We start from the raw sequence: 23,256 nt of genomic DNA, 5'->3' as shown, positions 1-23,256 counted from the left end.
AAGTGACAGCAGCAGCCCAGCACAGACTGAGTCCCCAGCAAGTGACAGTAGCAGCACAGACTGAGTCCCCAGCAAGTGACAGTAGCAGCACAGACTAGGTCCCCAGCAAGTGACAGTAGCAGCACAGACTAGGTCTCCAGCAAGTGACAGCAGCAGCACAGACTGAGTCCCCAGCAAGTGACAGCAGCAGCACAGACTGAGTCCCCAGCAAGTGACAGCAGCAGCACACACTGAGTCCCCAGCAAGTGACAGAAGCCCAGCACAGACTGAGTCCCCAGCAAGTGACAGCAGCAACACAGACTAGGTCCCCAGCAAGTGACAGCAGCAGCACAGACTGAGTTCCCAGCAAGTAGCAGCAGCAGCACAGACTAGGTCCCCAGCAAGTGACAGCAGCAGCCCAGCACAGACTGAGTCCCCAGCAAGTGACAGTAGCAGCACAGACTGAGTCCCCAGCAAGTGACAGTAGCAGCACAGACTAGGTCCCCAGCAAGTGACAGTAGCAGCACAGACTAGGTCTCCAGCAAGTGACAGCAGCAGCACAGACTGAGTCCCCAGCAAGTGACAGTAGCAGCACAGACTGAGTCCCCAGCAAGTGACAGCAGCAGCACAGACTGAGTCCCCAGCAAGTGACATGAGCAGCACAGACTGGGTCCCCAGCAAGTGACAGCAGCAGCACAGACTGAGTCCCCAGCAAGTGACAGCAGCAGCACAGACTGAGTCCCCAGCAAGTGACAGTAGCAGCACAGACTGAGTCCCCAGCAAGTGACAGTAGCAGTACAGACTAGGTCCCCAGCAAGTGACAGTAGCAGCACAGACTAGGTCCCCAGCAAGTGACAGCAGCAGCCCAGCACAGACTGAGTCCCCAGCAAGTGACAGCAGCAGCACAGACTGAGTCCCCAGCAAGTGACAGCAGCAGCACAGACTGAGTCCCCAGCAAGTGACAGCAGCAGCACAGACTAGATCCCCAGCAAGTGACAGCAGCAGCACAGACTGAGTCCCCAGCAAGTGACAGCAGCAGCACAGACTGAGTCCCCAGCAAGTGACAGCAGCAGCACAGACTGAGTCCCCAGCAAGTGACAGTAGCAGCACAGACTGAGTCCCCAGCAAGTGACAGTAGCAGCACAGACTGAGTCCCCAGCAAGTGACAGCAGCAGCACAGACTGAGTCCCCAGCAAGTGACAGCAGCAGCACAGACTGAGTCCCCAGCAAGTGACAGCAGCAGCACAGACTGAGTCCCCAGCAAGTGACAGCAGCAACTCAGCACAGGTCATCAAATACAGAACCTCATAATTAGACCAACTCCTACACAAGAGCAAGACTTATGACTGGGTGCTAGGACCTGACTACTTCATATTGTAACCACCACCGCACCACACGCCCCCGTCTTTAGATGTGGTCAGCACTGTAGCTGGTGCTTAGAGCCGAGCAGACATCCGACGTGGTTTTGTCAGCATTTTAACTCAAGGATTTGTTCAAAAGGTCAGAGTGACACAAGACACGATACAGTTTCACAGCTAAAAACTAAAGACAGAGGATGAAAAATAAAAAAAAATCCAAAATCTCTCATCATCTGCAGCTCAATAATTTAAAAAAATTGCAGCTTACCAATTCTTAGCTGTGGTGGCTGCTTTTGTTTTCTTTTTCAAGCTTTTCTTTCTTTTATTTCCCCTGGTGATCCAGCCAGTAAGTCTGCTGTATTTTAACAGACACGTTCTCTTGCAGTTACAGAGATGAGACAAACCATTAAACGCTGGCAGGGGTGATTATAATGATCAGCTTTTATTTATTTATGGAAAACCTCTATCCCAAAAAGATAAAAACTGTATGCTGTAACTGATTATAAAGTGTGAGCTGGAGGAGTTTGGATTTAATCTGTTAATCTGTTAGTGTATTTAAACCTGCTAGTACATCTAACACCCCCCCCCCCCCCAGACTGACAATGCTGATGTCCAAAGGCGCACCCTGTGCTTCTTCATCCAGAGTGGGTGCACTCTAATAAAGGAGGTGTGTTACTGGTCAGATAACCAGGTGGAAAAAAAAAAACCTAAAACTAAAGTACCCACCACATCAAATGATTGGTAAGCTGCAATATGATATATTTTTGGTTTAATACCGCTTTAATTTTAGGGCACCCAAATGCAATGTATTGCCTGTTCTTTCATAAAATATAAAAGATAAGATTGCATTCGAGTAAAAAAGAGAGTAAAGGATGAGTACATAAATACTCAACATGTCAAGCCTTAAAATTGTCTGCGCCTGTGAAATGGCAACAAACTTCATATAGTAACTGGATTTGGTACTTCTTTAGACTATTATACCAAAGCAGCCCATAGATTAATCTTTTTTTTTTTGTTCAGCTAAAAAAATGCACCAATTTTCGGCTTAATTTCGCACCTGAAACTGACCAGAAGACACAGAGGACCCCTGTTCGCACCGGAGTCGGTCGGGAGAGGTGTGAACCGGCTCCATAGAGAGCGGTCACAATCTCCTGACATGCGAAGTGGATGAGGTGTTTACCCACATCCAATTCGCAGTAATGTAAACCCAGCCTAAAGGTAGATGGAGGAATCACTCCTGCCGAAAACTAAAATCTTCAGCAGTGAAAAACTACAAATAAAGAAGGAAAAATCTATCCAGTAGGAAAGTGTTGTCAAAAGAATAGGAGACAACTAGAGAACAGACAAAGGGGTCAGATACAAAACCAGAAGGACAGTCAAAGGTAAAATTCAAGAACCAAGTTGGGCAACCTGACCAGGATAAAAAAACAATAGGATGCAAGAAGATAAAAATAGACCTGGAACCAGAGAAGTTTTTTTCTGCCTATAGTCTTGGTTGGTTACCCCAATGATTTATGACTCCCTGAACCCCTTTTTTACATCTGCAAAGTAAGGGTACTGTATCTATATCTACTTTTTTTATTTTATATAGTTTTTCTATTATGCTTGTACTTTTTAGAAGAACTAAGTTGGGCAACCTAACTAGGACCAAAACAGCAGTATGCAAGACAATACAATAGACATGGAACCAGATTAGTTTCTTCTGCCTATAGTCTCTATTGGTTACCCCGATGAGTTATGACTCCCTGAACCCCCTTTTTTACATCTGCAAAGTGAGGGTACCGTATTTATATCTACTTATTTTATTTAATATAGTTTTTCTATTATGCTTTTACTTTTTAGAAGAACCAAGTTGGGCAACCTAACCAGGACCAACAGTATGCAAAACAACACAATAGACATGGAACCAAAGAAGTTTCTTCTAACTATAGTCTTGGTTGATTACCCCAATGAGTTATGACTCCCTGAACCCCCTTTTTTACATCTGAAAAGTAAGGGTACTGTATCTATATCTACTTTTTTTTTTAATTTAATATAGTTTTTCTATTATGATTTTACTTTTTAGAAGAACCAAGTTGGGCAACCTAACTAGGACCAAAACAACAGTATGCAAGACAATTCAATAGACCTGGAACCAGATCAGTTGCTTCTGCTTATAGTCTCCATTGGTTACCTCAATGAGTTATGACTCCCTGAACCCCCCTTTTTTTACATCTGCAAAAAGTGAGGGTATTGTATCTATATCTACTTATTTTATTTAATATAGTTTTTCTATTATGCTTTTACTTTTTAGAAGAACCAAGTTGGGCAACCTAACCAGGACCAACAGTATGCAAGACAATACAATAGACATGGAACCAGAGAAGTTTCTTCTGCTTATAGTCTTCGTTGGTCACTCATGAGTTAGAATTCCCTGAATCCCTTTTTGTACGCCTGCAAAGCATCTATATCTATCTGTATCTATATCTACTTTTCATATAATTATATACTTTTCTATCTTTTGATATAGTATTTCTATTATGCATTCTCTTTTGAGTTCTACACCAACTTGTTTTACGCTTACTGCACTGGGTCGAGTGCTAGCTTTATGTCGCACAACACACCTCCTTTGTGGTTATGTGTTATTTGTGTGGATTTTTTTATGTGTATTAGGATGCCTTACCTTGCTATATAGTTCAGTGATATGGTGTATTGTGCCATTCATTTGTTTGCACTTTTCTATGTAAGATAGCTGTACAGCTTAATGGTATGGTGTACTGTACCATATTTTTTTCTATGCAAGATAACACCGGTATGGAAACCTGATTGTTTTTGGAATGACTCCTTTATTTCTGTACTTCTGCTGGTATTTTGTATATATATTTTAACTAAAATGCTTTGTTTGTGCTCGGAATGGGTGTTATTTGTACTTCAATGTCATGACTCTCTGCAAATTGGTAAAAAACCCAAAATGGTAGTGGGGAAATCCAGTGTTTTTTTCTGGTATTGCGAGCAAATTTCTAAATGGCTCTTAAGACATTAAGGTGGCAAATTTCAAACATAATTGGCCAGATTAAGAGTCAAAATTAGAAGCTGGATCCCAAACAAGATAACACAAAGTAGAAACAATAACAGAAAAGAGGCCGAAAAAAAATAAAAATAAAATATACTGATAACATTGCTGTCTATTTGTACTCATCTGACCTCATGGTGAAAGTGGATTTTTTGGTCACTTGTCCCGAAAAACAAACTATTACTGCACATTAAAATTTCATACCAATGTTTTGTTTTTTTTGTTTTTCCTATGCCTGTACTAATGGGACTACAACATAAACCTGCCAACCCCGTAACAGAAGCAAATTGTAGGAAAACCTGAACCTTGCCAAGACGCAAGTGCTCACAGCTTTGTGTTTCCTAACTGAATCCCTTTATAAAACACAAAATTTCTAAATAACTGAGATCTAAAAAAAAAAAAAAAAATCTTTTTATCCTAAAACAAAAACAATGGTTTTAAAATATTTTTCAGAAGTTCAAACTGTATTGCATAAAAGGGATGTGTCAACAGTGGTAGGACCAAAAAAAAAAGGCAGTTTGTTAAAAGTATAAAATAAATATTATAGCCCTGCATTCTAAAAAATAAACTATAAAAAAATAAATTAAAAAAAAGTTGGTAGGAAGGAGGGAAAGCTTTTGGTTTGCATGAAGTCTAACATTATCTTGCTTCGATTCTTAATGAACTCTGACATCGGGAAATTCCTTAAGAGCCCATTCACACAGGGACGACTAGGTCGCCTGACAAATTGCCTCCCGTTCTGTGCTATGGAACCGTTCTAAGGGGAGCGACGCAAGTCGCTCCGACTTAGAAAAAGGTTCCTGTACGACTTCGGGGGCGACTTGCATAGACTTCTATACAGAAGTCGTTTTGCAAGTCGCCCGGGCAGTCGTTTGCGGGCCGCCTCGCTGAGGCGACCTGCAAGTCATGTTGCCCCTGTGTGAATGGGGTCTAAGCGTCACTGAGGGTGTCTGCCCTTCTTTGTTACTCTTTTTTAACTTCCGATAAGAAAAAGAACTGCTGACGACAAAAGTAAAACGAGGACACTTCACTCCATTGTTGAGCAGATGGGTCACTAGGGGAAGTTTATGGACAAAAATGTACAAGGGGGGAAAAGTAAAAAAAACTGGAGGGGAAAATAGAAAATAGAAATGTACAATATGGTTCAGAAAACAGGTCAAAGGACTAAAAATAAAAGTTGAATGAAAATTTAAGTTCTAAAGGCTACACTTTTTTCCCCTATTCCATTCAAAGTATTAAATAAAAAAAAAAAAGTCCCAGTACATTTACTATCCCCTAGTCCAGTAACAATCACTGCCACTCCCTGAACTTCCTGAATCCTCAAAAGAAACAGAGGGGAGCAGACTGGTAGACTCTTGCTGCCACCAGTCAAACTGTTGGGTGGAGGGTGCAGGAGCATGTCTTGCCGGTGTTGTGTGTGTCTATGGACGCACACAGCTTGGCTAAGGCAGGGAGCATGCACAGGTGTCTCCACAGCACACAGCTAGCTAAAAAGACACCCATAAATGGGGAACCGGGGACAGCGACCTTGATACCCTTAGATACACGAGGCATGGGACTTTTCAGAAGAAAAGGACTACACATAATAGGTATGTGTGGACCTCCTCTTCTTAAAAAAAAAAAAAAAAAAAAACAGAGGGTTTAGTATCACTTTAAGATATAAATGTGTACACTCACATCATAACCCTTAAGGAAAACCCTACCAACCAACTTTTGGCAAATGTAGTATTAGGGCCCACTGAGATTGTTGCATTAATGTGCGATAAAGCATGACAAATGTTGGCTACACTGTGGTGCATTTGCAGCCCATTCAAAATAAATGGATTGCCTTGAAGTGTCAGGCTGTCTCGGGGTCCGGTGGGACTCCTCCCGTGGATTGGCTTTCGACTACTTTCTCCTCTCCCTCTCTCCCCCCACTCTCATTTCTCCTTTTTTTCCTTTCCTCTCTTTTGTTTTTTATCAGGTTGATTTATCAAGACGATGTTTTACCTGTTTTAATTTAAACCATTGTAGGGACCCCTGGGAGTCTCGCTCCCAAGGGAAGCATACGAAGTAGGTCTTTATTTCCTGGCTCGTTGCCAAGAGACCTTCAGCACTAACTAAGGGGGTGCTTGGGGCAAGTCGGAGTGCTCCGTTCAGGCACAGTGTGTTCCCAGTTGGGGTGCAGACAGTCTCTCCTTCTTTCCCTTCTCCCAACCATCTCAAGTCTCAGGGTTCTATGGTTTAAGTGAATGATTTTTGACCCATAAAGGTATTAATGCAAGGTCACAGACCGGTGATATACTCATATCTACTGTCGTAAGTTTGACTTGTAACCCCTAAGGGGTTCGAATTTTTCTGCTTTGTACTCCCTCATTTAACGCTAATGATTTGTATCTTTTTTCTTGAAAACTCAATAAAATATTTTGAAAGTAAAAAAAAAATAAATGGATTGCCTTCAAACTAAGGACATTTATAATCTACAACATTCTAAAGTGTTAAGCGGGAGCCTACATTTCACACATTAATAAGCAAAAACCGGCTGTGCACGTGGAAATCTGAATGAATTCTTTATGAATGCGTTTCTTTAGAATTACCAGCAACTATAGTTTTATAGGAGAACCCGAAAACATTCCATTTATTTTTATATCCAATCACGTCGGCTCTCATATTCCAGAGTGTCTGGTAAACCCAAAGAAGATATAAAGTCAGAATGTAATGTGCGTCTAAAGGTACGGGTATGTGGACGTGGAAAAGGCCTTTCAGTGATTGGAAAATGTTACTCATTTCCTTGTCCTTATTCCCCCAAAATATCTTCTGCTTTTTCTATAAATAAAGACAAGTGGTCAGTGCAACTTCCTTATTAATATTTTATATATAGCTAAACTAATGTTAACTCATTTTTACATGCTCTTTAGCATATAGTTTTATATTTGCACTGTTCCAAAAATCGCAGTCTTCTAAGAGACCAGGTTCTGATGCCCTTTGAGGAAATAGTTTTCCACACTGAGGTGGCTGTAATTATATAAGCATCATTGGGTGGTGTCTGGGATGTTTGAGAATACATCATGTTTTCTATAATATAATATACAGTAGATACTTAGTGATGGAAAAGGACCTGGTGGTCCTAGTAGATGATAGGCTCAGCAATGGCAGGCAATGCCAAGCTGCTTCTAACAAAGCAAACAGAATATTGGCATGCATTAAAAAGGGGATTAATTCCAGAGATAAAACGATAATTCTCCCGCTCTACAAGACTCTGGTCCGGCCGCACCTGGAGTATGCTGTCCAGTTCTGGGCACCAGTCCTCAGGAAGGATGTACTGGAAATGGGTACAAAGAAGGGCAACAAAGCTAATAAAGGTTCTGGGGGATCTTAGTTATGAGGAAAGGTTGCGAGCATTGAACTTATTCTGGAGAAGAGACGCTTGAGAGGGGATATGATTTCAATATACAAATACCGTACTGGTGACCCCACAATAGGGATAAAACTTTTTCGCAGAAGGGAGTTTAATAAGACTTGTGGCCACTCATTAAAATTAGAAGAAAAGAGGTTTAACCTCGTAGAGGGTTCTTTACTGTAAGAGCGGCAAGGATGTGGATTTCCTTTCCACAGGCGGTGGTTTCAGTGAGGAACATCGATAATTTGAAGAAACTATTAGATAAGCACCTGAATGACCGCAACATACAGGGATACACAATGTAATACTGACATATAATCACACACATAGGTTGGACTTGATGTACTTTTTTCAACCTCACCTACTATGTAACTATGTCTAGCATAATAAAATGGTGTGATTTAAAATCAAATCGTAGTTGTGATTTTATTTTTTTATTTTTGGGGAGAATGGGGGGTTTACTTTGAGCTCCCATTTTGGTTATTTATAGAGTTATTACTCTACTATAGAGCATAGTGTGAGCCCTCTCCCGTTTGCCATCAATCCCCTCCTGGCATGGCAGCACAGTAAGAAGGGTGCTGTAAAATGCCAGTGCAACCCAGGCTTACAAGAACAAGATCATAATATATACATTTTAAACTTTTAAACTTGTATACTATTGTATGTGTTAAAGCTTAGCATGTTAAACAATAAAATGTATTATTAAAATGTAATATTACTAATATTCTTATATTCTCAGATTTTTATGTATACAAATTTAATTTTGAAAATTTTATTTTATCAGTATGAAACCAAATCCTATATCCTAAATGATTTTTCCCAGACCAATTATTTAACCTAGAACATACAATAATATTAATTATTATCAATTACAAAAAAATAAAGTTAGGACGCTGTGTAAAAATCTAAATAATAACAGAATGCAATGATTTGCAAATCTCATAAACCCATATTTTATTCACAATGGAAAACATATCAAATGTTTAAACTGAGAAAATGCACCATTTTAAGGTACCAAATAAGGCAACTTTGAAATTGATGGCATCAACACATTTCAAAAAAGTTGGGACAGGACGACAAAAAGCTGGCAAAGTAAGTGGTACTAACAAGGAAGAGCTACATAGTTACATAGTAGGTGAGGTTGAAAAAGACACAAGTCCATTCCGTCCGTTCCTCTCAAGACCTCCTGCTCTCTAGCTCCCTCATCACCTCCTCCCATGCTCGCCTCCAGGACTTTTCCATAGCCTCTCCAATCCTATGGAATGCCCTACCCCAATCTGTCCGCTTATCTCCTACTCTATAGCTTTTAGACGATCCCTGAAAACCCTTCTCTTCAGAGAAGCCTACCCTACCCACACCCAACAACTGTATTTTCATTTTCTCCATCAGCTCATCCCCCACAGTTATTACCTTTTGTTCCAATTGATCCTCCCTTCTAGATTGTAAGCTCTAACAAGCGGGGCCCTCTGATCTCTCCTGTATTGACTTGTATTGTAACTGTACTGTCTGCCCTCACGTTGTAAAGCGCTGCACAAACTGTTGGCACTATATAAATCCTGTATAATAATAATAATAAAGTCCAACCTATGTGTGTGATTATATGTCAGTATTACATTGTATATCCCGGTATGTTGCGGTCGTTCAGGTGCTTATCTAATAGTTTTTTTAAACTATCGATGCTCCCCGTTAAGATGGAAGAACATTTTGCAATGAATTTGGTAAATTGGTAACAGGTCAGTAACAAGATTGAGTATAAAAAGAGCATCCTAGAGAGTCAGTGTGTCTAAGAAGTAAAGATGGGCAGACATTCACAAATCTGTGAAAAGCTGCGTCTAAAAAGAAGAATAATGTTCCTCAATGTAAAATTGCAAAGACTTTAAATATGTCATCATCTACAGTACATGATATCAAAAAAGATTCTGAGAATCTAGAGAAAACTGTGCGCCAGGGACAAAGGCGAAATGCCATATTGGATGGCCGTGAACTTCTAAAACTCAGACAGCACTGCATTAAAAACAAGCATTATTCTGTGGTGGACATCACTGCATGGACTTGGGAATACTTCCAGAAATCACGGTCTGTGAACACAGTTCACAGGATCATCCAAAAAATAAAAGGTAAAGCTCTATTGTGAAGTGAAGGAGCCACATATCTGAACATGATCCAGAAACACCGCCATCTTCTCTGGGTCAAAAATCATTTAAAATGGTCTGTTGCAAAGTGAAAAACTGTTCTGTGGTCAGACAAAACTCAATTTGACATTCTTTTTTGGCAACCATGGTCCTTTGGACCCAAGAGGAGAGGGGCCTTCTGGCTTGTTATCAGTGCTCAGTTTAAAAGCCGGCATCTCTGATGGTATGGGGGGGGGGCATTAGTGTGTATGGAATGGGCAGCTTGCACATCTGGAAAGGCACCAACAATTCTCCCCAAACCCCAGCAACTGATCTCTTCAGTTTCCAGGCATTTACAGAAAGTTGTTAAAAGAAGAGGGGAAGCTACATCATTGTAAACATGGCTCTTTCCCAATTTTTTTTTAGAATTTGGGTTGTAATTTGCCAGCTTTTTGTTGCCCTATCCCATCTTTTTTGAGACGTGTTGCTGCCATCAAAATTACCTTATTTTTTTTCCTGAAATGGTACTTTCTCAGTTTAAGCATTTGATTTTTTTTTTTATTGTAAAAAGAATGGGTTTAAGAGATTTGCAGATCATTGCATTCTGTTTTTATGTCGATTTTACACCTTTTTTGGAATTGGGGTTGTATAAATGTAGCATTATTATTCTTTAATTTTCTTTGTAATAAATATAAAATATGATCGTATTTTAGCAGATCGCAGTACAATAACCTGCAGCATACTGTGATCATGTAATAAAGTTTTACAAAATGCACCATAAGTGTCACATGTCACAAAGGTAACACTATAGTATAAGGATGTATAGCAACGTGAAAGATAATTGTCATGGAGGTAGGGGTTAATGGAAGACAGCTTTGCAATATACAAAAAAGTAACACCAAATGCAATTCACAATCAGCTGTATATTATTGAAAACAAGACTGAAATAAATGTATGTAGTCTTAGACATAAGAATTAATAAGAAAAGTAAAAAGAACCTTTTTTGATAGTTGGGAGGAACAATTTTTTTTGGGGTGTGTATATCTCAGTAAATTGAGTAAATCTACATGGGCACTTTTAAACACTTAAACATTTGCAATTTGACTAAATTGAGAATCTGTTTGCTCATCAAGTCTTGGTTTGATGCAGTAAACTGGGCTCCTAAACTGTATTATTCCATCTCGCTGGAAGCCGACGATGGATATCTTGGCATTTGTTTAAATAAATCTCACACCAATTTGTTGTCCTTTGTAGATAAGAGACAAAAATGAAACCCCTATGGCTGACTTTTAAGGCACAAATAACTAAATAAGAGTATGTATAAGTATTTTAGTAGAACATTATTTATTAAATATATTAGATAAAACAAACATGTGAAGTATGGAATGTATTAGACATCTATGACACTGTCACCATATAGAAGCATAAGATATGATCATCTTGCAACCGACGCGTTTCGGGGTACAGTTATCTGCTTCTTCAGGGATGTATATTGAGGAGGAAAATATATACGTTGCGGTGATGTAACAGATTGACATTCCATCGTTTTACAATTAAAAACAAAGAAACCATAAAAAGGACTGTGCTTTCTGACTTTCTTCTCCAATGTCTCAACCATCAAAAAGCAATCTTAATACTGCGTTATGCCGCATACACACGGCTGGACTTCCCGACAGAAAAAGACCAATGGGAGCTTTCGGTCGGACATTCCGACCGTGTGTATGCCCCATCGGACTTTTTCAGTCGGCATTTCCGACGGACTCAGATATAGAACATGTTCTAAATCTCTGTCGGAAATGCCGACGGAGTTTAGACCGTTCGCAAGTCCACTCGTGTGTACGCGCCCTTAGTGTATCCATTCCAAATAACCGATTCTTGGCCTCCTTTTAGTCCCCACAGAGAAAATTGGACAGGGGGACTCACTGAGGTCAAAAAATGTGGAGAAGTCATGAATATTGAATATAAACAATGAGTATTGGCGCCAATAGTGAATAAATATATATATATATATATATATATATATATATATATATATATATATATATATATAATATATATATATAATATATATAATAAAGTCCTGAATATTGCAGATGGAAGAGAGCCAGAGCAGAAAAGCTCTTAGATGGAGAGCTGGTATCAACTTCGTCAGATTGTTTTGGCAGAAACACACGTCCTGCTAGAACGTGCGTTTCAGCCAAAACAATCCGACTAACGTCAATCTGTTACATCAATGCAACATATATATATATATATATATTTTTTTTTTTATCCTCAATATATACCCCTGAAGAAGGTGATATCTGTACTTCGAAATGCTTCAGTTGCAAGAAGATCATATCTGTTATGCTTATATATGGTGACAGTGTCATAGATGTTTAATACATTCCATACTTCATGTTTGTTTTATTGAATATATTTAATAAATCATTTTCTACTAAAATACTTATACATTTTCTTATTTAGTTAATTGTGCCTTAAAAGTCCACCATAGGGGTTTTTGACTTTAATATTGGATGTGGCACTCTAAATGGATATAATTACAATTCCATATTTTTGTAGATGAGAGAGAAATTTTCCAAATATCTTTATACCATCACTTCACACTAAAGCTCTCAAAAGATCATCAAAGGTCATGCAATGACATCAGCTATACATCTCCATATACAGGACTATGATATTCAGACAAGCAAGTATACAACTGGAACACATTTTTACTTTCGATTTAAATTCAACACAAACATAAAATTCCAGTTCTTCAAATAATGATAGAAACATGGAAGAAACAGAAGAGACCAAGAGACCAAAGGAGACCAAAAGACCAAGCAGTCCATCGAGTTTGCCCCATTTTTTTTTTTTTTTCATTTATATTTTTTCCTATTTTGTCTGAGTATAGATCTATGGCCTCTTTCACAAAGACGATCCGTTCAGGTCCGACTGTCAGTTTTTTAGGCGGACCTGAACGGACGCTCCATAGACCTCTATGGAGCTTCGGATGTCAGCGGTGACATGTACGCTGACATCCGACCCGCTCCGATTCGAAAAAGTGTGATGGAGGAAAAACCTACTTTTCCATCCGTCATCGGATTGGGTGACGTCGGACTCTACGGTCCGTCATCATCCGATCTCCCAATGCATTAATGACTGTAGTACATCTCATGCAACCCATGCAACATCACACACACATAATGTACTTCCAATATGGGCACAGGTAATAAAACTGTTGGTGATAGGTTGCCTTAAATCAGGTCAGTTTTCCTTCAAAAGCAGTTGGATTTTGATATTTAGAAAAAATATATATAAATTCAGTGCTGACTGATCAACGGACACAAAAGAATAAATGCAAGCAGACACTAAGGCTAATTCAACAACACCTCAATGACATAAAAACTGGAAAGTAGTGCTGCGCAAATATAAAAGTCCTTAAACATCATAAATCAGATGTGATGAATAAAATGGAAGATCTGCTTCTGATTGGTGCTGCCGTTACTATGGCACAGTATATATACAATGCGGGCCGTCATTGCGCATCCCGCCCCACTCTGATGAAGTCCCGCCCATAGGACGTAACGCGTACGGGGGTTTGGAGCGCATGACGTCACCCGCGGCCATTGGCTGATACGATCGCATACTTCCTAGCCGGCACTCGGATCTGAGTGCCGGTTTTTGTAAGTGCAATACTTTACCTTTTATATTCAATAAATTTGCTACGGAGAGCACTATGTTTTGCCTTTTATGTTACATATGCATCATTCGTTCCTATTTTGCTGAATGCTGAAGTGTGAAGGCGATACCACCATTACCTGGATTTATCTACCCAGTGCATGCTGTTCATGCTGTGTGACCTGTTTTAGGTCGAGTATCTAAGGTGAGGGGCCATCCATGTCCGGTGGAGGGATTATAGTCACCAATCAGTTGTTTTCTGTTACCCTGAGTGTCCACTGGTGGTTCCTGTCTTCCATTTTATTCATCACATCTGATTTATGATGTTTAAGGACTTTTATATTTGCGCAGCACTACTTTCCAGTTTTTATGGATTTTGATATTTGACCAGTTTCAAAAACAGTTGACCTACTTTATATATTTAGATTATAGGGCTGTTGATAGATTGGCCTTTATACTTTCAATTGTTTATGTGACTGAAAGAAGGTAGAAAGTGGTTGCAACTAGTAATAAATTGTCCATTTATATGGTCAGCACAACCTTGGTCATTTACTTTGCCAATTTCAAACAGGAACCATTGAAAAAAACCATCAAAGATGGCCAATGAAACTTAAGTCAGCCATACATGGATCGAAATTCAGCCAGTTCAGCAGGGGCCGGCTCAAGTCGACCCTGCTGGGAGATGACCATGATTATTGATAGCGGCGCTAGCAGCTGCTAGCTATAATCACAAAAGAATCCGGCAGGCTGGTTGTACCCAAGTTGATCAATCAACTTGGTACATTCAAGCCTGCCCATTAACAGTTCGAATCTCAGCCGGTTCCTAATGAACCATTCAAGATTTGAACCCTGTATGGCCAGCCTTTAGCAAGCTTCTAATCACATTATTGAATTTGTTGGTGGCTGGTTGCCCTAATTTTTTTTTTTATCTCGTTTGTGATCAAAATAAGGTTAAACCTGGAAGAAGAACCTGCCAGAAATCAGCCTGTTGTATGGCCACCACTAAGCCCATAAACAACTTGGCAACTGTATTGGCTTCCCATCAGTTCCATCACATTTGAAAGGTTTACAACAATATGTAACCCCAATGTATAAATTCCCTCGACTCTGACTCACCAAAAGAGTGAAACTGCTGTGAAAAAAAGATTAATAACACCACAATGCCACATGGACAGCATTTTTCAAGTGTTTTCCACCCAAAAAAAAAAAAAATTCAGCAACTTAAGAAAAATCAAAAACCATCGGTAGGCAGATTGCAATCTTGACAGCACTCAAGAGCTGAGAGAAGGTTTCCAAAAATGGCGAGTGTATGGGCAGTACAAGGAGTGGAAAGCCATAGAGGGCTTAATCCTGGCTAAATTAATTAGAGGATGGTCCATGATTATGGAGTGGTGGCGTACAGCTTCAAGAAGAGGAATGTTAATTAATTTGTATTTCTATAGCACTTTTCTCCTTGGGGACTCAAAGTGTTGAGTAGATGAGACAGCCATCTCGGGTGTTCAACTAACTGACCCACCATCATCTCTTTGGAGTGTGGAAGGAAGCCAAAGTACCTGGAGGACATCACACACAAGCACAGGGAGAACATGCAAACTCAATGGACAGGGTTGAACTGGGTGCAGCAAGACAGACGCGCTAACCACTAAGACACTCTCTAACCAAACCTGCAATGGTCCTCTTCATCACACAGGAACTTCATTCATTCGTTCTCTTTTCAAAATCTTGGTATAAGCCTTTCTTTAAAGTGTAAGTTCACCTTTACAGAAAACCTGTAAGGTGCACCTACACTGGACCCCCTTCCCATCACACCTGGTCCCGGTAACCTGGGGTCCGGTGATCACCCATTCTGACAGATCGTATAGCCACTTTACCAGTCTGGGGATTTGCCTCTTCGCCTGCGGTGACAGAACGGGCTACGCGGGTTCTGATTGGTCGAACCACCCATGTGATGGCGCCAACCAATTGGAATGCTCCTATACATACCTACGTATAGGAGATTAAGCCGAGGGGATTTCTAAGCCCCGTACCGGTGAGGTGGCTATACGAGGTCTCCTAGAGGGTTATTGATGGTCTTCAGTTCAGCGGGACCTGTGGGTGGGGGGGGGCAGGGGGCAGGCAGTGGATGAGGAGGGGGGTCCAGTGTAAGTTCACCTTACCGATTTTTCTGTAAAGGTGAACTTACCCTTTAAGGTAGCAAACATAAAAAGTGGGGAGGAAAAAGTTATTAACCTTTACTTCTTTTCATTGCTGTTCATGTCCTTAACTAGGAGACTTTCTGTCCTGGTGACACCAATCACCACATGAGGAAGTGGGGTTTATTCACCTTAATGGGGACACCGACAGCAAACAAAACCCAACTGAGGTTCTAACTTTTGTCACTTTATTCAAAACAAATTTCAAGGTGGAATTTCACTTTAAGGAGCTTCTTGTGGCGCGAAATCAGTCGACTTGAAGTGACAGAGATCCGTATGAGCCCAGCACTTCCTATGAAGTACTTTTTCTACTGAACCTTTAAGTTTTTTTTCTTACTTTAGTTTTTACTATGTTACTCCCTCTAAAACAAAAACTCTATCTTCACTTGCTCCATATTTGTTCCGGGTCGGTGATTCAAATGCTGACCATATAACCATGTTTCTCTTGTGACAACTTTAATTTAATAAAACAAAGAATGGGGTAAACCAATAGCAACCAGATTTTATAGTTAGCTCTGTGAAGGATGGCTTCTGATTGGCTCTTGCGAGGAACTGTAACCTATGTAGTATTTTTTGTATAAAGTAGAACTAAAAACAAAACTTTTTTTTTTCATTTTGGATAAAGTAAGGGAGGGTTATAACCCCTGCCATAGTTGTTTTTTCGCCATCTGTGTCCCATTGCCGAGATCCTTCACTTCCTGTCCCATAGCTAAACATGAAGTGAGAATTAATCCCTGCAAATTAAGGGAATTCCTTGGGGACCCCCCAGGTCACCACAACTAGTGTCCCCATTGGAAGATTTCCCCTCCATTACTTTTCTGGGGGACAACCCCAAATTTGGGATTTTCTTTTACTTTTATTTTCAATGATAATGGTAAAGAGGACAAATAGGGTGGGTGAATCTCCCTAACGGGAGCACGGACATCAATAAAAACTGACAGGGGTTCTAATCCCTCTCCACTCTATCCAAATAAAAAAATTTAAAAAAAGTGTTGCCTTTAGTTATACATTAAATAAATTAATTAATTAATAAAAAACGAAAAAAAAACGAAAAAAAAAAACTGACCAATATAATTCATTTATTTATAGGTAAAGTTGATCCAGGGAATATCCGATTGCTTCTCGGGAGATCAGGAAGGATTTTTTTCCCCCCTACTGGAGCAAATTAGATCATGCTTTGATTGGGTTATTTTTTGGCTTCCTCTGGATCTGAATTTTTGACATTACCAGCGCCAATTTCCATTATAAACATGGAAGACCACAACTCAAAATGTAATTACGTTCATGACATTATGATAAAAGTATTCTACTAACAGGGTTTGCATTATGAGCTACATAGAGAGAGCATAACCTCTAAAGGGATATGTAAATGTCATTAGTAGCTCTTCATTCTGTAGCACATTGGGGCTCATGTATACGAGGGGTCTTCAAAAAGGTTTCTCCACTTTTTCATATTTAATAGAGTTAAAAAAAAGTGTGGAAACTCTTTAAAGAACCCTTGTAAAATGGTAAATTAGATATTATTCCATTTCATTTTTATGACCCCTGATATGCCAGGATACATTTTATTTGTTTACATCATATTTATTCATATATTTATTCATATTTTGCATATGTGAATATCATTCTCTCTTTAATTTCAATTAAATTCACTTTTATTTAAAAATACTTTCCACTTTTTTTTTTTTTCCTTTATTTAGTCTGATATGCTCCTTTATTTTCTATGGATCACAGATTTATTTTCCATCGTAGTGCTACATCTTAACTGTTTTTTTGTTTTTTAAAAAAGGTTTTATTGAAGGTTTACAGTAATTGCAACAGTATCGTACAATACAAAGACATCAAACAAAACAAATGTGAATATACAAAGCAAAGAACAGTGTGATCATTGTAGGTCAACCTCATATCTTTTTCCTGGAAGAATACATTTGACTTGATCCTTCTTAAACAGGTTCGTCTGTAACTCTATGTGAAGATCGTGGTCAAGAAGGATATGGATAAGAGGTATTCTATAGTCCTTCATAGCAAGGGATAGGTGAGCTCTGCCTAATGTATGGGCTTACACCGACCGTCTCAGTGCCCGCCCCCCCGTCACCCCAAAAGGGCTCTTGCTCTTGGGGGGGGCGTACATCTGTGAAACAGTGATGCAAAGAAGGACGTTGTATCGTATTGTGTGTATGGGCCCATTCTATTGGTAGAAGGATCCCAGGCATTTACAAGGCTTAGTTTTAGGAGGTGGAGATTGTCTCTGGGATCCCTCCAGAGGTGTGTCTGTTTTTTTTTGTCTTTAATATTTATTGGTAAAACGACTTTTTTTCTTTTTCTTTCTGGTTAAATCATTTTTATGTAGCATTGAAGCATACAATAAATATTGGTGGCACTTAGGCTGCCCACGCAGGGGCTTAGATAGAAGTGGCACGTAGAAAACATGGAACATACAACATAAAACGGAGGAGGGAAAGCCTCCTAATTGAACGATTGCAGAAAACCCGAATGCAACATTCGTATATTATTTGGGGTAAACCCCATAGGGTGCAACCAGGACAAATATCTAGTAACTCAGCCTTGAATTAGTCCTGGCCATCCATCAAAAACTAAAAGAAGGTTAAAAGCCCCGGAAAGAGAGAGAGAAGAAAAAAACGGCAAAAAAAAGTCAAAAGAGGAAGGTTTTAAAACTACTTTTAACTTTTATTTTTTTTTTTTTCCTCTTACATTTCCTCTAAAAAAAAAAAAATAAAAAAATAAATAAAAAATTGAATTTCAGACGTTAATGAAATTAGGAAAAAAAAAAACTACAACACAAAAAAATGATTTGTCCGATCGTTATAAGGCCTCTTGCACACTCTGCAGCTTGAAAAAGCTCAGTACTGCGTTTTTTTGGTTTTTTTTGCTTTTTTTTTTTACTGAGCTAAAATGTAGCCTATTCATTACAATGTGCCTGTGCACACAGGCGTGTAAACAACCGGCGAGTATCAGTAAAAAAAATGTAAAAATAAGAAAATCTATGTTCCTGGACAGTATTTTGCGCCGATGCATGTAAATACACGCACATGAGCACAAATACCCGCATAGGAGCATAAATAGGAATGCATTTTCCCCAGGAAAGCATTGTGCGCACGAACGTGTGACCGCACATAGACGTGCAAATACGCACATAAATACACGCAAATTTGCGCAAAGCAGAAGCTCAAACATCAGTACTGTGTGCAAGAGACCCAAGCAGGTCACATTCTAGGCTATAGTGGAAAATTTCAGCATAGAGCACTTTGTTATCATCATAAATGTGCCACGATTACCACTTTGTGATGTATTTGCTGTCAAGCAAATGGAGAAGTGTGGTCTACCAGGACAAAAAGGATATGACATGGACCCATCTGTATTGTTATGTGCGGCCTTGAATCCGTCCACTGCTATGTCTCAGCATGGCACTGCTATATTCAAATTATAGCAAATATTCCAATTCTTGATATTGGTATATTGGCCAGAGGAATACACCTCCCTGCCTGCCCAGGGCTGGTACAGTGTGTTGATGGCAGCGCTCCATCGCAAAGATGGCCATATGGAATGAAAGCCATGCCCTGCGCACGTGCTTACCGAGAAATGGCAGCCATATTTTTCGACTCATTCAAGGCAGCAATGGGGGGAACCAAAACAGTAAAAGACTTACCGGGTCCGGAGTAAGATAGGAAGTGTAAAATATATTTGCAGAAGCAGAAATATACAATTAAGGGCCAGTTTACATCACGTGCAGCCTGTTCTGCATCAAAAAACGCATGGATAGTAGGTTATATGGTTTTCAATGGCATAGTTCATATCAGTACTTGCAGTTCCAGAAAAAAAAGTAGAACATGCTGCTTTTTTTTCTGCACTGGACTGTATTGGAACGCAGTAAAACGCATCAAAAACGCACTGGGACGCTTTAAAATGCACCGGACAGTGCAAGAAAAAAAAATTAGGAAAAAAGAAGAAAAAAGGCTGCGGACAGTGAAAGAAAAAATAGGAAAAAAGAAGAAAAAAGGCACCAGACAGTGAAAGAAAAAATAGGAAAAAAAAAAAAGAAAACAAGCACCCGGAAACGCATCAAAAACGCACCGGAATGCACCAAAAAATGCATCAAAACACACATGCAAAAAGGCATTCGGAGGGGATCTGGAGTGCGTTTTTGCGGTGTGAACCACCCCTAAGGTTGGGTTCACACATATGCGAATTGGATGCGGCTTTCCCCAGATCCAATTCGCATTACAGGCCAGTGTGACCGGATCTCAATGGAACCGGTTCACACATCTCCGGGACAGGACGTCTGTGTGTGTTTGGGTCCGGTTCAGGTGTGAATTCAGGCAAAATTTCGGACCTGAATCGCACCTGAACCGGTGAACAGGGACACACCGGACCCCATGCTGGAACCCGTGGCCGGAGGTATGTGAACCCGGCCTTAAAGTGAATGTAAAGCTTTAAGGGCCAGTTCACACTACATGCAGTCCAGTGTGTGTTTTTTTCTGCACCAAAAACGCATGGAAAGTAGGTTATATGGTTTCCAATGGCATAGTTCACACCAGTGCGGTCCAGTTCCAGGGCCTTCCAGTTCTACAAAAAAAAAAAAAAGTAGAACATGCTGCATTTTTCCTGCACTGGACTGCATTAGAACGCATCAAAAATGCACCGGAATGCGCTAGAACACATCAAAAATGCACTGGACCCCAGTACTGTTACAAAAAAAAAAAAAACAGGAAAAAAGAAGAAAAAGAAATCACATCATAAACACACTGGAACGTGCCAAAAACGCATTAAAAATGTACATGCAGAAATGCATCTGAAATGGATTTGGAGTGCGTTTTTTTTAGTGGTTTGAACCAGCCCTAAATCTCTTAGGAGCAAGTGATTAGCGTAATCTGCCTAATGAACTTTTAGGGTTCTTTCAAACGCCCTATAAATAGCAATATAATGCAGATCACTTTTCATAGTACTGTAGAGTAGCAGCTGGCGGGCTTTTAGGAGGCAATCATGTCTGCCTTTTTATTTTTTTCTTATTTTATTCCTCTCACAGGGGATTTTTTATGACAAATACCACACACCCCAAACATGAGCCAAGTATTGTGCTTGCAACTGTAATGCTCTCCCATTGACCTTAATGGTCATCTTGATAGCCAATGTCACCCGCCAAGCTCTGCAAGTTGAGCTCAAGTTGTCACAGTCGTGGCACGTGTACGCCGCCCCCCCTCTCATCCAGCTACAATGATAGAATACAGCTAGGCGAACAAAGGGCAGTAAAACTGTGGGCTCATATGATTTATGGACTTCAGCGCAATTATGTCTCGCCCTCCCAAGTGTGTATAAAAATATGAATAATATACTGCAACCAACACTATAAATGAGGTTCAATCGCCCGTTTTAATTGGCCACCTGTGTGAAAGAGCACCTAGACTTCAAAAGTTGCCCCCCCACCCCAAAAAAAAAATTATTGTTGCTGAACGAGATATAACATCGTGGTCATTGAGTTTCTTATCACAGATATCAGAACTGTCTGATGAAGCCGTCTGACAACAAGATGGGAAAATATCAGAAGAAGAGGAGCGATGGCAGATCACCTGGCACCACATTCCCAACACACAGATGGGGGGGGGGGGGGGGAGAAAAAACACAAATACTGGAGACTTTTAAGGTGCCATTAAACAAATTGGTGAGAACATATTTAAGTTTATTTTGACGCCTTTTTTTTTATCTGCAATATTTTTCTAATAAAGAGGTTTTCAAATTATTTTATTTTTTGGCACTTTTTTTTTTAATAAATAAAAAAAAAATATATAAATCAATTTGTTTTATTTACTGGCACCTTAAAAGTCCCCGTGCGTTCGTATTTTTAAGATGGAAAAATTCTGAAGCAAGACTGAGTAATAACATGAGAAGCTTAATCCCTATAGAGAAGTGAACTTATTGAGATATAGAAGTTATTGTGACACTCATGGACAACATCTGTAACTGTATACACAACAACCAAACCAAAAGGATATCGGACTATACAGGGCAGAGAAGGAGCATACATCAAATTTATAAAAAAAAAAAAATACATTATTGAGATGTTGAAGGGCTTTTACATTATTGAGATGTTGAAGGGCTTTTATATTATTGAGATGTTGAAGGGCTTTTATATTATTGAGATGTTGAAGGACTTTTATATTATTGAGATGTTGAGGGACTTTTACATTATTGAGATGTTGAGGGACTTTTCTATTATTGAGATGTTGAGGGACTTTTATATTATTGAGATGTTGAGGGACTTTTATATTATTGAGATGTTGAGGGACTTTTATATTATTGAGATATTGAAGGACTTTTATATTATTGAGATATTGAAGGACTTTTATATTATTAAGATGTTGAAGGGCTTGGGTAGATCCAAAAGTAATTAAGAAAAATTCCTTTAAACAGAGACATAATATAACAGCTTAATCAAAACTATGGAACAACATAACGGAACATCAATAAAAGTACATTGGACATTATCAAAAAAAAGTTGGATTACCTGATCCTCATCCATGGTCTCCTCTACTCCTTCCTCCTCCACCACAAAACTCTCCTTCAGCTTCAGGTACTCCTCATAGTCCCGCTTCTCCTGCTCTTCCTTGGCTTTCTTCTTCTCTTCTTCCTGCGGAGAAGACAAAACACTGTTCAGCCCGGGGAGTACAGGGCAAAACACATTGCTGGTCCCGGCCAGACCATTCTCAGAGTGTGCTGAGGACAAGAGCAACACATCATCATCATCAGCACTACTCAGTGACCTTTTATAGAGCACAGGCTGCTGAATTACCATAGACACTCCCTGACAGTGCTCAGTGTGGTTACTTCCTCTTCCAGCAGTAATTTTTTTTTTTTTTCATTTAGAATATTTCTATAAAGGCTACTCATTTTGTTGTGTTTTTTTTTTTAGTTACAAAACAATTTAAGCGTTTCTATTATTAAAATAAAAATAAAAAATAAGGGAACTAAAACAGGCCCCCGTTTATTTATTTTTATTTTGGTTTCCATGTTTTCTGACATATTGGGGTTGATTTACTAAAAAGAGTGTAAAATCTGGTGCGGCTCTTCATATAAACCAGCTTCCAGGTTTTATTGTCAAAGCTCAATTGAATAAGCTGAAGATAGAAGCTGAAACGGCTACCGTGCGCACAGCTACATCAGATTTTGCACTCGCCAATTTTAGTAAATCAACCCCACTGTGTCCTACATTTTTTCCTTGTAGTTTGGCAAACTAGAAGAAAATTGTAAAATCAGGCTTTTAAAATTAGAAAAAAAAAATAGAAAAAAAAAAAAAAATAGAAAAAAAAAAAATTAGAAAAAAAAAATAAAGTAATTAAAGAAAATATTTATTGCATACAAAACCAGCGACTAGAACAAAAGTCGATAAAAACAGCAACACCAACAAATCATACACAACAAAAAAAAAATGTAAAAATTTGGATTACAAGTGAAAAATTAAAGCATGTGCTAATCCAGAAAATGTTCTTTCCTGCAAACTATGTCGATG

At 39.3% G+C, this 23,256-nt stretch overlaps 1 protein-coding gene across 1 annotated transcript in view; it reads right to left on the bottom strand.

Annotated features, from left to right (window-relative positions):
• Window positions 1-23,256, bottom strand: part of DDRGK1 (DDRGK domain containing 1) — a 130,858-nt gene that overhangs the window by 23,308 nt on the left and 84,294 nt on the right. The window contains exon 5 of the mRNA XM_073611035.1: window positions 22,255-22,377. Coding sequence (XP_073467136.1) covers window positions 22,255-22,377 — 123 coding nt within the window. The remainder of the gene's footprint in view (window positions 1-22,254; window positions 22,378-23,256) is intronic.

Source organism: Aquarana catesbeiana, linkage group LG01 (genome assembly GCF_042186555.1).
Source record: "Aquarana catesbeiana isolate 2022-GZ linkage group LG01, ASM4218655v1, whole genome shotgun sequence".
Lineage (NCBI taxonomy): Eukaryota > Metazoa > Chordata > Amphibia > Anura > Ranidae > Aquarana > Aquarana catesbeiana.
Note: the sequence above shows the minus strand (reverse complement) of the source record. Positions and strands in the feature narration are given on the sequence as shown.